Raw genomic sequence first — 11,974 nt, forward strand, 5'->3', positions numbered from 1 at the left:
CGGAACCAAAACTTTTTGCACAGTGACGGTACTTTTAAAAAACTCTAGAACCGGTTCTCGGTTCCCAACCCTATTATTAAATAATAAAATTAACAGCAACAACATGCCACTGGGGTCTGTTGCTCCCAAATCTGAGGGGTGGGGCATCTTATCCCAGAGGTTTAACTTTAAATTTAGCTTCCGCCCCAGCCATATCTGAAGCTGAAAAATTTGTCTCGCTCTTCTTTCCTCAGAATAAGAACGATTTGGCTGCATGTTGCGAGTACCTGGCCAAGGTGAGTCCTGGTTTTTTGTATAGTGAAGGCAGCCAGAGTTTGACAGATCTTCGCAATCACATGACCCAGCTCAACCTTGGCGTCTCTCAGAATACCCATGGTGCAGTGCAGCGAGATGTAGTAAGGATGAATGGCAGCAGGACTCTCACCCCCAGTGTGAACGATGGGCCTTTAAACGTACTGTCTCCCCTCTCTGAGTTCTATCAGCCTGAAACGCCGTCTGTGCCTACACACACGCCCACAAGCCTCAGTGCATTCGCTGCCATGGAGTCCACTCGTAAGCCGCAGCCTCCTCAGCATCTTGGCCTTTACCAGGTTGGGGGCAAAGGTCATGGACCACCGCCAACCCCGCGCTTCAACCCAATCACAGTGACGCTTGCGCCCAACACCGGCCGAAATACACCTACCTCCCTGCACATACATGGAGGGCCTCAGTCGGGTCTGAACAGTCCAAACTCCATCTATATTCGCCCATACGTGACCCAGCCAGGCTCAACGCGACAGGTACAAGGACGAGCGCAGTACAGTCCCACCTCCCAGCCTTCCCAGCAGATCTATCAGATCACTCATCCTGCAGCTTCCCAGAGTTCGTGGAGCGGCAGCCAGCATCAAACCTCACATGTATACATGCCTATCAGTTCACCTACCAACACCCAGGCCCCCTCCATCCCCTCGGCTGTGGTGTCACAGGCATCCTCTTCGTCACCCTCGCCTTCCTCATGCTCATCTGCTGCCTCCTTTAGCCAGTATAACATCCAGAACATCTCAACTGGGCCACGGAAGAATCAAATTGAGATAAAGTTGGAGTCTCCACAGAGGGTAGCTGGTGGTTCGAGCACGGCCACCGCTACGCTCCTGCGTTCCGGTTCTGCCCCACGAGCCACCTGTAGCTCCACATCTTCGTCCTGTCCATCGTCATCTTCGCTGGCTGCCAGCACAGGTCCCTCTGCCCCGATCTCAATTGGAGGTGCTGGGCTCAGTCGCAGCCAGCCCACGGTGTATATCTCTGCGTCCCCACCCGCTGCTGCTACTACCCCATCGGATGAATGCGCCATTGTTCCCAACAACCCTCGCTCACAGCCCAAGTTCTATATTTCTGCAAACACATCAGCCGATGATGGAGGGGGAAGGAACCCGCCTACAGTCTATATCTCGGCCAATCCAACGCATCAGGGTTCTGCTGGTCTGCGGGCTTTAGGAAGCCAGGTGAGCATGGGACCTGCATATATACACCACCACCCACCCAAATCTCGTCCCTCTGTGGGAGCTGGAGGGACTGCCACGTCTCCTCGTGTGGTGGTAACGCAGCCCAACACCAAATACACATTTAAAATCACTGTCTCCCCCAATAAACCGCCAGCTGTGTCTCCTGGAGTGGTATCGCCAACGTTTGAGCCAACTAACCTGCTCAGTCTACCTGGTGATCACCATTATGCAGAGCCGGATCCCCTTTACCAGTCTGACCCGCTTTCACCTCACCGGGACAAAAGCTCAGAGCCTCGCAGACTCAGCATGGGTGCTGACGACGCTGCATACACACAAGGTACGTTCATCTCTGGTATTGAATAGTATGACACACATGATTGTTCTTTTAATTGCTTAGCGAATGGTGGGTCATGCTTTAGTTTGACAGTCCACTTTTCTACTAACTCTCTGCCACCATCAACTAACTCTCATTAGAGTATTAGTAGACTGTTAGGGTTAGTAGAATTAGTTGACTTGTATTTGCAAAGATTACTGATAGTCAGTAGAATGTCATCAAAATCGGCCTCATTTACACTGCAGGTCTTGATGGCCAATTCCAATTTTTTTTTTGACTATATCTGATTTCTTTTTTGACGACCCGCTTACATCTTTTAAAAATGACCCATATCCGATATCCACATTTACACTCCACTTTGGCAAAACGAACCAAAAATAGCATTATGATATCAAGAAATCGCGGGATGTGTGTGAGAGGAATAATAGTCAGGTGGTAGAACTTTTGTTACGCACGTCAGAGGTTCGGGGTTTGAATCCACCCTCGTATAGGTTTTTGTTACTCATTAAAACCAAATGCGTTCTTCAGTGATTGTATATCAAGGGCAGGGACATGTTTGTGTGCATTTTATTTTGTGGTTTCACTGGAACGAATAGGGAGTCTCCACAATGGGACTGAAGCATGTGTCTGTGCACGAGCCGCCATCACTGACAACAGCAGTATCGAGCACTCGGCATGATTTCAAAAGCAAAACATTTCAGCATTTCACCAAATCGCCTTTTATTTAACACAAACGAACTAAATTAATACACTTACTAGTCAACTAGATATGTTTCATTTGTTATAGATATATCTGCACTGCAAAATGTTTAAAAAAGTCACTTTTTCAATGACGATCGACAGGGGACAGGGGAATATCCGATCTGTCTGCTTACACTGCAGATGCACGTATCCGCTTCATATCAGATTTATTTCCACACATTAATGAGGCCTGAAACCAATCGGAGAATATCAGAATCTATGCGTTTTTTCCTGCCTATCCCATCTGTGCCACATGGGGGGAAAATCGGAATTGGATCAGTTGAACCATGCAGTGTAAATACAGCCATAAAGTGTTAGCAGATATTAAGCAGACGGTCTACTCTAATGACTGCTAGTTGATATGTAGTACTCTTTATAGTTAATCCAATGATTGTGATCAGTTTTGTACATTAAATTTTGCACGTATCTGATAATGATTTATGTGAATTTACAGCTTTGCTAGTGCATCAGAGAGCACGCATGGAGAGATTGTGGCATGAATTAGAGCTGAAGAAGAGAAAGCTGGAGAAGCTGAAAGAAGAAGTCAACGAGATGGAAAATGACCTCACAAGGAGACGACTGCAGCGCTCCAACTCAGTCTGTCAGATACCATCTGTACGTTATTGTACCTCTTAATTTCTCTTGCTCACTAACTAGTGCTGTCGTGGTGCAGGAATTTCCCTTGCGTTCATTTTGAGTGGCTCAGTATTGCGATATTATCAGTTAAAAAACTGAAAAACTGGGGTAGAACAAAGGAAAGTAAACTAGACACTTGAAACTAATACATAACTATTGCAACAAACAAGGACCCGAAAATAAACAGAGTGGGAAAACAAGAACAGAATGTCAAAATAAGGGTCCACATAGCAACATAAGCCTGACAAAAAGCTTGTTGAGCTATTGTTTGTAACTGTTAGTTCCCATCTTCACTTTCCAAGACTGTTGATATTTCCCAATACTATCAGCACCCATCAGCACTGCTTGTCTCTGCACATTCTAGACAGGCTGTCATTCATTGCAGTTACATTGTTACACCACTAGGTGGCGGAAAGATACCGTTTTTGAGCGAGTCATTAAAACATTCAGACATACTGCTTCATTCATTAATGAAACAATTCATTATTTTAACCGAAATTATTTTAATTATTTTAACTTTACAAGGCTCAACCAACCAGCAATGTATCGCCAGGGTAATGCTGAAGCTGATGCTTCATTTCATAGAGACTATGGCATTGATTAAATGCATTGACTAGTGCTGACGCCATTCATGGGAAATAACTTTAAACGTTGAAAGAATGCTATGACAAAGATTGCTTTCTTCTTCGGACATGGCAAACTTGTTTTTTTTCATGAATATGACTTGATCTGAAGAAGCTTACAGACGCAGGTAATCGCACTAGTTCAGTCGATCGCTCTCTCTCCCTCATTGTGTTTAAGCTTGTTTACAGAGTCTCAAGTAAAAAAAGAGCCAGTTAGTGTGAAAAAAATGACGTTCTTCACTCTTATCATTATTAACTTATTTAACATTCAATACACATGCATGAAGTGTAAAACAAGAAGTGCAGAGCATTAAGTCTTTAGCTTACTTGAGTCATAGAGATGATTTAGGGAGATCTGTCTCATTAGTTTGGCCTCAAAATGACTTGTTACATCATGTAGATCCAATATCAGCTTAATGCCATGGCAGACTTCATGCAAAGTAACAAACGTGTGGTAGACCATTGAATGTTATAATAGATCCACACATTGCACTTTTGCACACTTCCTCTTATTTATTTTTATTTATTTTTCAGATTGAGGAGATGCAGCAACTGAGGTGTAAGAATAGGCTTCTACAGATCGATATTGATTGTTTAACCAAAGAGATTGACCTCCTTCAGACACGAGGTGAGTACCATACTAGTTGTCTGCAGCTTCTCAGGAAATGTCCTTATGTGGCATTACAGGGCTCCAGACAAAAATAATGAGGAGCCTAAAGTTTTAAACATTCAGAAGGCCAATTACTTTTAGTTGACAAATTACACAATAACTCACTTCTGTGGGCTGTGATGAAGGGATGTTTTAAAGCTAGAGATCGACTGAAATCGATTTTACAGATATTTTTTATGATATTTAAACATTTTTCCATAATCTAGTATCGATTTTGTAATATCAGATTTACCTGATAAATGGTGGCATCTTGTGCACACTTTGAGAATTGCACGCAAGACCACCATTAAAGCATTGTCTGAAACACAAGTGGTGTTCAAAAGTAAAATAACTTGCCTCCCTTAATTAATCAACTATATTTAACACAACAGCCATTGCACAAATGAGATGTTAAATGCTTGATATGTAGTTTAAACTAAAAAATAAGAGATTAACTTACTGAGTCATGACCCAATGGAGATGTAACTTAACATGAATTAAATAAAACACCCATGAATAAGCGTGCTGAATTTAATTCTCTCTCTGTTGTCTATGCTCATCATTGGTCTCATAAAGTCGCATTCATAGTCCCATTCACTCACCAGGTTGAGGCTCAGAAATACTCCAGCATGGCCACCATATGTGACTCTTAACAATATCAACTCATTTGAAACTCCCTACGTTATATTAACATTTATTATATAACCTTTATTTTTGCTGTTAAAAATCGAAATAATTAGAGCTATGTAGAAATAAAAGGGTTAGTTCACCCAAAAATTAAAATTCTGTCATTAATTACTCACCCTTATGTCGTTCCAAACCCGTAAAACCTTCGTTCATCTTCAGAACACAAATTAAGATATTTTTGGTGAATTCCAAGAGCTCTCTGACTCCTCCATAGACAGCAATTTAACCACCACATTCAAGGTCCAAAAAGGTATTAAAGGGTTAAATCACCCAAAAATGAAAAATATCCTATTATTTACTCACCCTCAAGCCATCCCAGGTGTATATGACTATCTTCTTTCAGACGAACACAATCGGAGATATATTTAAAAATACCCTTGCTCCTCTTAGCTTTATAATGGTTGTGAATGGGGGGCCACACTTTGAAGGAATGAGAAATGCATCCATCCATCATAAAATTAATCCATACGGCTCCAGGGGGTTAATAAAAGGCCTTCTGAAGCAAAGCGATGGTTTTTTTGTAAGAAAAAAATCCATATTTAAAATTTTTACTATTTAACTATAATAACTAGCTTTCAGCAGACGGCCGTACGCATCGATTTGCGGCAGAAGATTAACCTCTGACCCACAGCATGATGTAATGACGAAAGCGGAAGTGCAGAGGGTAGAGCAAAACAAAACGCCGGTCACGAATTAGAAGTCTAAAATGAGAAATTCTAAAGAAAAATGTCGAAGGAATTTAATATAAGAGAAGAGGATCTTGAGTTTGTTGCCCAGCCCTATTTGTTAGAACCGCGAGAGGCGTCTAAGCTTACGCTACTCCTACATCCTACGTCATACGTCGGTTACTCATTTGGCGCACATTGACTTGCACATTGTGCTTATGGTCGTCTGCCAGAAGCTAGTTATTTGAATTTATAAAGTTTTAAATATGGATATTTTTCTTACAAAAACGCATCGCTTCGCTTCAAAAGGCCCCCTGGAACTGTATGGATTACTTTGATTATGGATGGATGCATTTTTTTTTTTTTTGCTTCAAAATGTGGCCCCCCCATTCACAACCATTATAAAGTTTGGAGGAGCAAGGATATTTTTAAATATATCTCTGATTGTGTTCGTCTGAAAGAAGATAGTCATACACAGGATGGCTTGAGAATGAAAAAATTATTGGATAATTTTCATTTTTGGGTGAACTGTCCCTTTAAAGACATTGTTAAAGTAGTCAACCTTAGATTTATGAATACTTTTTGTGCGCAAAAATGAAACAAAAACGACTTTATTCAACGATTTCTTCTCTCCAATGTCAGTCTGTTGACACAGTGAACACAGTGCAGACTTCCATGTTTACGTGTTTTGTTTTGTATGCAAGGAGGGAGTGAAAAAAGCATTCAAATAGTTTGTACAGTGCTGTTATTACAATTGTCAAAAACAGAAATAAAACAATAGATAAATACCTCTGTATATCATTTATCGGGCACATAAACCTGCAAATAATCGATGTCGGTTATACAAAATCAATATCTGTCGATCTCTATTTAGTACATAGACTATTATGATTTAAGTTTTAATGAATTAACGAATTTTAGTGTAAATGAGTTCAAAATACCAATAATATGTAGTTTATTTTATATTATTCAATTATCATTGAATACCATTATTGATTTATTCTGGAGATGCACTATATATTGGCCACCATATCGGTATGGGCCGATAAATGGTCATTTTTTTAATGTTATCGTTATCGATCCGATAAGAAAATTAGGCCGATATATTAAAGCCGATAGATAATGTATTATTTCCTTCAGCTGAGACACTTCAGATGCACGTCATGATGATTTTGAATGGCTTGATATGATTGGAAGCACATCAAAAAGGAAGATACAGTCAAGTGCAATATGTGCAGCACAAAACTGTCATATAGGTTACATAAATTTATAATGAGAACACAACTGTAAAAGAACGTGAATTCTTTGTGCGCCCGTGTTTCAGAGGCTCCTGTATTGTCTATGTTTGATTTATGTTGAAGTGTTTGGGACATGGCTTTTATTGGTAAGCCTTTTGTTTTTGTAATCAGGCTCTCAACGTATATAACAAAATTTGGATTTAGATTTATCGGCCAATATATCGGTTATCGGCTTTCAAATATAAAGAATTAGCGGTTGTTGTATCGGCCAAAAAGCCAGTGCATCCCTAATTTATTAAAATATTTATGTATCTTTAATTACATGTTTCATATGAACAACCATTCCACAAATATACTAATGTAAGTCTCACAATCTTGTATAAAAGTTCACATCACAGTATTGGTTTGAATTTGAATTGGACCTAACCAAAAAATGACTTGTCTTAGCTTGTCTTATTGGGCCTATTTTATGCAAATGTATTTTTGACCGCTTGTTCTTCTGATTTTTAGGACCAGACTTTAATCCCATTGCAATTCACAATTTTTATGACAACCTTGGATTCTTGGGTCCTGTACCTCCTAAACCGCATAAAGGTCCTACAAAACCAGGTCAGTAGTTATTCAGTAGGGATAGTTCACCCAAAAATGAAAATTATCCCATGATTTACTCACCCTCAAGCCATCCTAGGTGTATATGACTTCTTTCAGACGAACACAATCGGAGTTATATTAAAAATATCCTGGCTTTTTCAAGCTTGAATGCCTTTCCTGATTTTGAAGTCCAAAAAAGCGCATCCATCATCATGAAAATAATCCATACAACTCCAGGGGGTTAATAAAAGCCTTCTGAAGCGAAGTGATGGGTTTTTGTAAGACAAATATCCATATTTAAAACTTTATAAATGAAAATAACTAGCTTCCGGCAGATGGCCTGCCGAGTTACGGCGGAAGAGTGACCTCTGACCCGATGTATGATGTAGGAGTATCATAAGCTTAGACGCCTCTCGTGGTTCAAACAAATTAATCTGGGCAACAAACTCAAGCTTATATCGAAATCCTCCGACAGTTCTCTTTAAAAATTCTTGTTTTAGACTTCTAATTCGTGACCGGTGTTTTGTTTTGTTCTTTCCTCTGCGCTTTCGTCACACTTCCACCATAAGTCGACTTGCGTAGGCCGTCCACCAGAAGCTAGTTATTTTAGTTTATAAAGATTTAAATATGGATATTTTTCTTACAAAAACCCATCGCTTCACTTCAGAAGGCCTTTATTAACCCCCTCGAGCTGCATGGATATTTTTTATGATGGATGAATGTACTTTATTTTTTATTTTTTTTTAAACTTCAAAATCAGGATCGCCATTTGCTACCATTATAAAGCTGGGAAGAGCCAGGATATTTTTTAATATAACTCAGATTGTATTCATCTGAATAGTGGCGGATGTAGGCATGAGTGACATGGGCAACGGCCCAGGGCGGCACGTGACACCCGCGCAAAAAAAAAAAAAAAAAAAAAAAACAATTTGCGATCGTCTTTTTACCGCTCATTTGCACGTAATGTCAATGACATCATGTCACCATTGGGGGTCAGTTAACCTGGTCGGGAGGGACTCGGAGTGTGCGCCCTGAAGAATGTGATTTTGTATCATAATGTAACTTTTTTTTTTTTTTTTTTTTTTTTTTTTTTTTTAACAAAACATAATATCACTCACTTTATTAATATTTTTACTGTAAGGTTGTGCAGTTTTGGGGGATTTATAGTATTTTTTTACTATTTATTTGTCTTGGATTGTAATATAATTATGTTTTATAAAAAATAGCAACATTTTAAAATCCACTTTAAAAAAAATATCTACATTTCTTAATTTCATTCATGGTGATAGACATGAAAAATGTGTCTTGGTTTAGTGGACGATTGCTGTCCTCTACTGGAAAGCAAACACTTTTAAAATTAAAATAACATGAATTTTTAACTAGTCACTAGATGGCTAGAGGATTACTCAATGGTTTTTCATTTAGGCCTAGATTTATGTTTAGACATTATAAAATCATTATTATAACAATAAAAATGACTCTATATCAAAGTTTAGGATTTTTTGTTCTGAAGTATAATTTGGTGGGGTGCCAGAAGGGGTGGTTCGCCCAGGGCGCAATACAAGCAAGAACCGCCACTGGGTCCGAAATAAGAGCCATATACACTGAGGATGGCTTGAGGATTAGTAAATCATGGGATAATTTTTATTTTTGGGTGAACTATCCCTTTAAGAAACTTTTAATCTCATCTCTTCTACACCTTCAATACAATCTTGGCACTTTTTTGCTTCTGCTTCTCTTCTTTGATGTTATATATCTTATTTTCTGTCACTGAAACTTTGAAAGATTTTTTTAAAGCTTTATTTCATTATCTCTACATTTGGTTCCCATCTTCAGTTTCTTTCTCTGTCTTTTTTTTATCTGTTGACAATCGGCCCATTGTGTTGCGATGCCCATCAGCTGTGGATCACACAGGTTCTCTAGACAGGAGAGGGCGCAAAATAAACGTCAGCTCCAAGTTAAAGAGAGACCCGTCTCTACCTCCTGTACCACCTTCTATGGCTGTATCCATGGGTGGGTCTCTGTCTCTCTCTCTTTCTCTGCACTTCTGCCATTTCCCTCTCTTTCCTTCTAACTCAGATCCGCACAGGCCTTGATAATGATTTCGATGTGTTTTATTTCAGAGGGCAGTAGGAATGTGAGGGTCATGCCGGAGCCTGAGGAGGATGATGGAGTTCAGTGGAGCTGTACTGCCTGCACCTTCCTCAACCACCCTGCCCTCAACCGCTGTGAAGAGTGTGAATTTCCACGGCATTTCTGAGCCACACACAATACATGCAACATACACACAAACGTGTCGACAGCCACCATTTTGCCTCCACCAGGAAATCATGGACTCATCTGTTGGAGGTTTTCTATAAAGCTTCCTCTTTCCCCCACAGTGTCATTGTGTGTCTGTCTGTCTTGTGATGTCCACTGAAGACTGGATGATGTTTACAGCTCTTTTGTCTCTGCACAAAATGTGTGCTTCTGTGTCGAGAGGGAGTTTTGTGTGTCGCGTGGGAGATCAAGGGAAGTTTCGCCCGCTTGATCCATGAAGAGGCTCAGTGCTGCCAGTGATATTAACACGTTTATTACATCCACGCGGTTTACATGTGTGTCTACGGATGCCAGTGTGCCTTTTTTCATGGGAACAGTTCCTGACTGCTCTATGAATGCTGTTCCCAAAGGATCATGAGTGAAATCTGCTAAACTCTCAATTCTTTTGTTTGGTAAATGAAAAATGAGAAAAAAAAAAAAAAAAAAAACCTGCATGCTTTAGATGTACAGTTTACAGAGGAGTCCCCGCCACACAGATTTTACTGTACATAGTTTTAGAATGAGCTTTTCGATGCCTATTTTCTTTCTCAAGATTTCACATGTATTTCCTGTAAGTATAGCTTTATAGACTTCATTTATTTCTATGTGGTGTTGTTTTTTTGTTTCTCAGATGAGAATGGTTTCCCATCGAGAGCTTTTGTGAGAACTTAAAGGGATGTTAAAATGTGCAACAGCGAACGACAAAACGATGCTCTTTGTCAAGCACTCTATCCAGTGTACGAGCTGCAGATGCAGCAAAACTGAAAAAGATCTAGCTTTTATTAATAAGGTACTTGACCTCAGAGCGGTCAAAGGACTTCACAGGAAATCCATAAAGCCCTCGGATAACACATGCTTTCCTATGTGACAACTGGAATGTAGGTTTACTATTAGGAGAATTTATACCTTTGTGCCAAGAATGGAATGTTGCTATGCATTGATAACGCTTTTCAGATTATTATCAGTAATGTGGGTTTGAGAGAAAAGACTTTGTCTTACAGTGTATGGGTGCCCTCCTAACAGTGGATGAGTATTCACAAGGGCTTTTTAATATACGGAGTACTCACCGCTAGCCTTTACGGCTCAGGTTTTGTAAATTGCCAAAGCACAGGAAGCACAGACCATCGTGTCCCTGAGTGTAGCTCGATATTTCACAATGTGCCTGCAGTCTTTATGTGGTTCTGTTACGAATCATGTGCACAGTGCCTTCGCTTGCAGATGTTACACAATTGAAACAGGTCCTTGGAAATGTTTTGTAACTTTATTAGTTTATTGACCTAAACTTTATTTCAGAAAACAAATGTTTTGTCATCCATCCTTACAAGAGTGCTAATGCACAAGTCGTGCATTGAATGAGGTCGTTATTTATGAAACAAATGAATACACAATTTCCAAATGCTGGTTTCTGGTATCCAGGCTAAAAATAACTTTGCTGTGGAGAAAATTTATTCAATCTATGCTTTGTTTCCGAGATGAGACTATTTTTGGCTCCAAAAACATTACTTTCTGTGGTAGTTTCACTAACTTTTTTAAAAAAAACCCAAAGAAATAATCAGATCTGTCTGTCATGTTTATGGATTTTAAAAGAAAAGGGGGAAGAAAAAGTATTTGGATATCCAATGTTTTTGATCTTAGCTGGGAAAACTGTCTTTGTAATAGATAAGTTATTTGTAAAAAATAAAAAAAATAAAACAAAAAATAAACTCTGCTTTGCTGGAGTATTTCTTCTTTTTTTTTCTTTTCTTCTTTAACTCTTTCCCTGCTAGATTTTGTCTGCTTTCCTGGAGTTTTTCTTTCCCTTCCATTGATGAGATATAACATCAATCCATGTTTTCACTGTTATACAGTAGGGGGTGCTAATACGCATCATCTGAAGGAGTACAGCATCTCTCGATCAAAACACGGGCGAAGAAGAAGCAGAAACAAGCGATAAAAGTATTGCTTCCATGTAAAAACGCAATAATCTAACATTAAACCGCATATAAATTAAAACTGCCTAACATTAACTTTACTGAATGGAAGGCAGACCCA

At 39.5% G+C, this 11,974-nt stretch overlaps 1 protein-coding gene across 8 annotated transcripts in view; it reads left to right on the forward strand.

Annotated features, from left to right (window-relative positions):
- tab2 (TGF-beta activated kinase 1 (MAP3K7) binding protein 2) overlaps positions 1 to 11,651 on the forward strand; it is a 29,627-nt gene extending 17,976 nt beyond the window's left edge. For 3 of the 8 annotated variants that reach the window (XM_051874927.1, XM_051874929.1, XM_051874932.1), the window contains 7 exons: positions 234 to 275; positions 366 to 1,818; positions 3,011 to 3,171; positions 4,350 to 4,443; positions 7,565 to 7,663; positions 9,545 to 9,658; positions 9,769 to 11,651. In XM_051874927.1, the coding sequence (XP_051730887.1) occupies positions 234 to 275; positions 366 to 1,818; positions 3,011 to 3,171; positions 4,350 to 4,443; positions 7,565 to 7,663; positions 9,545 to 9,658; positions 9,769 to 9,905 (2,100 nt within the window). In that variant the 3' untranslated portion in view covers positions 9,906 to 11,651. Of the gene's footprint in view, positions 1 to 233; positions 1,819 to 3,010; positions 3,172 to 4,349; positions 4,444 to 7,564; positions 7,664 to 9,544; positions 9,659 to 9,768 lie in introns of all 8 variants that reach the window. The other 5 variants (XM_051874924.1, XM_051874926.1, XM_051874931.1 and 2 more) reach the window with 2 other exon arrangements.
- The last annotated feature ends 323 nt before the right edge of the window (positions 11,652 to 11,974 follow it).

The sequence above is a fragment of the Ctenopharyngodon idella genome, chromosome 20 (assembly GCF_019924925.1).
Source record: "Ctenopharyngodon idella isolate HZGC_01 chromosome 20, HZGC01, whole genome shotgun sequence".
Taxonomy (NCBI): Eukaryota; Metazoa; Chordata; class Actinopteri; order Cypriniformes; family Xenocyprididae; genus Ctenopharyngodon; species Ctenopharyngodon idella.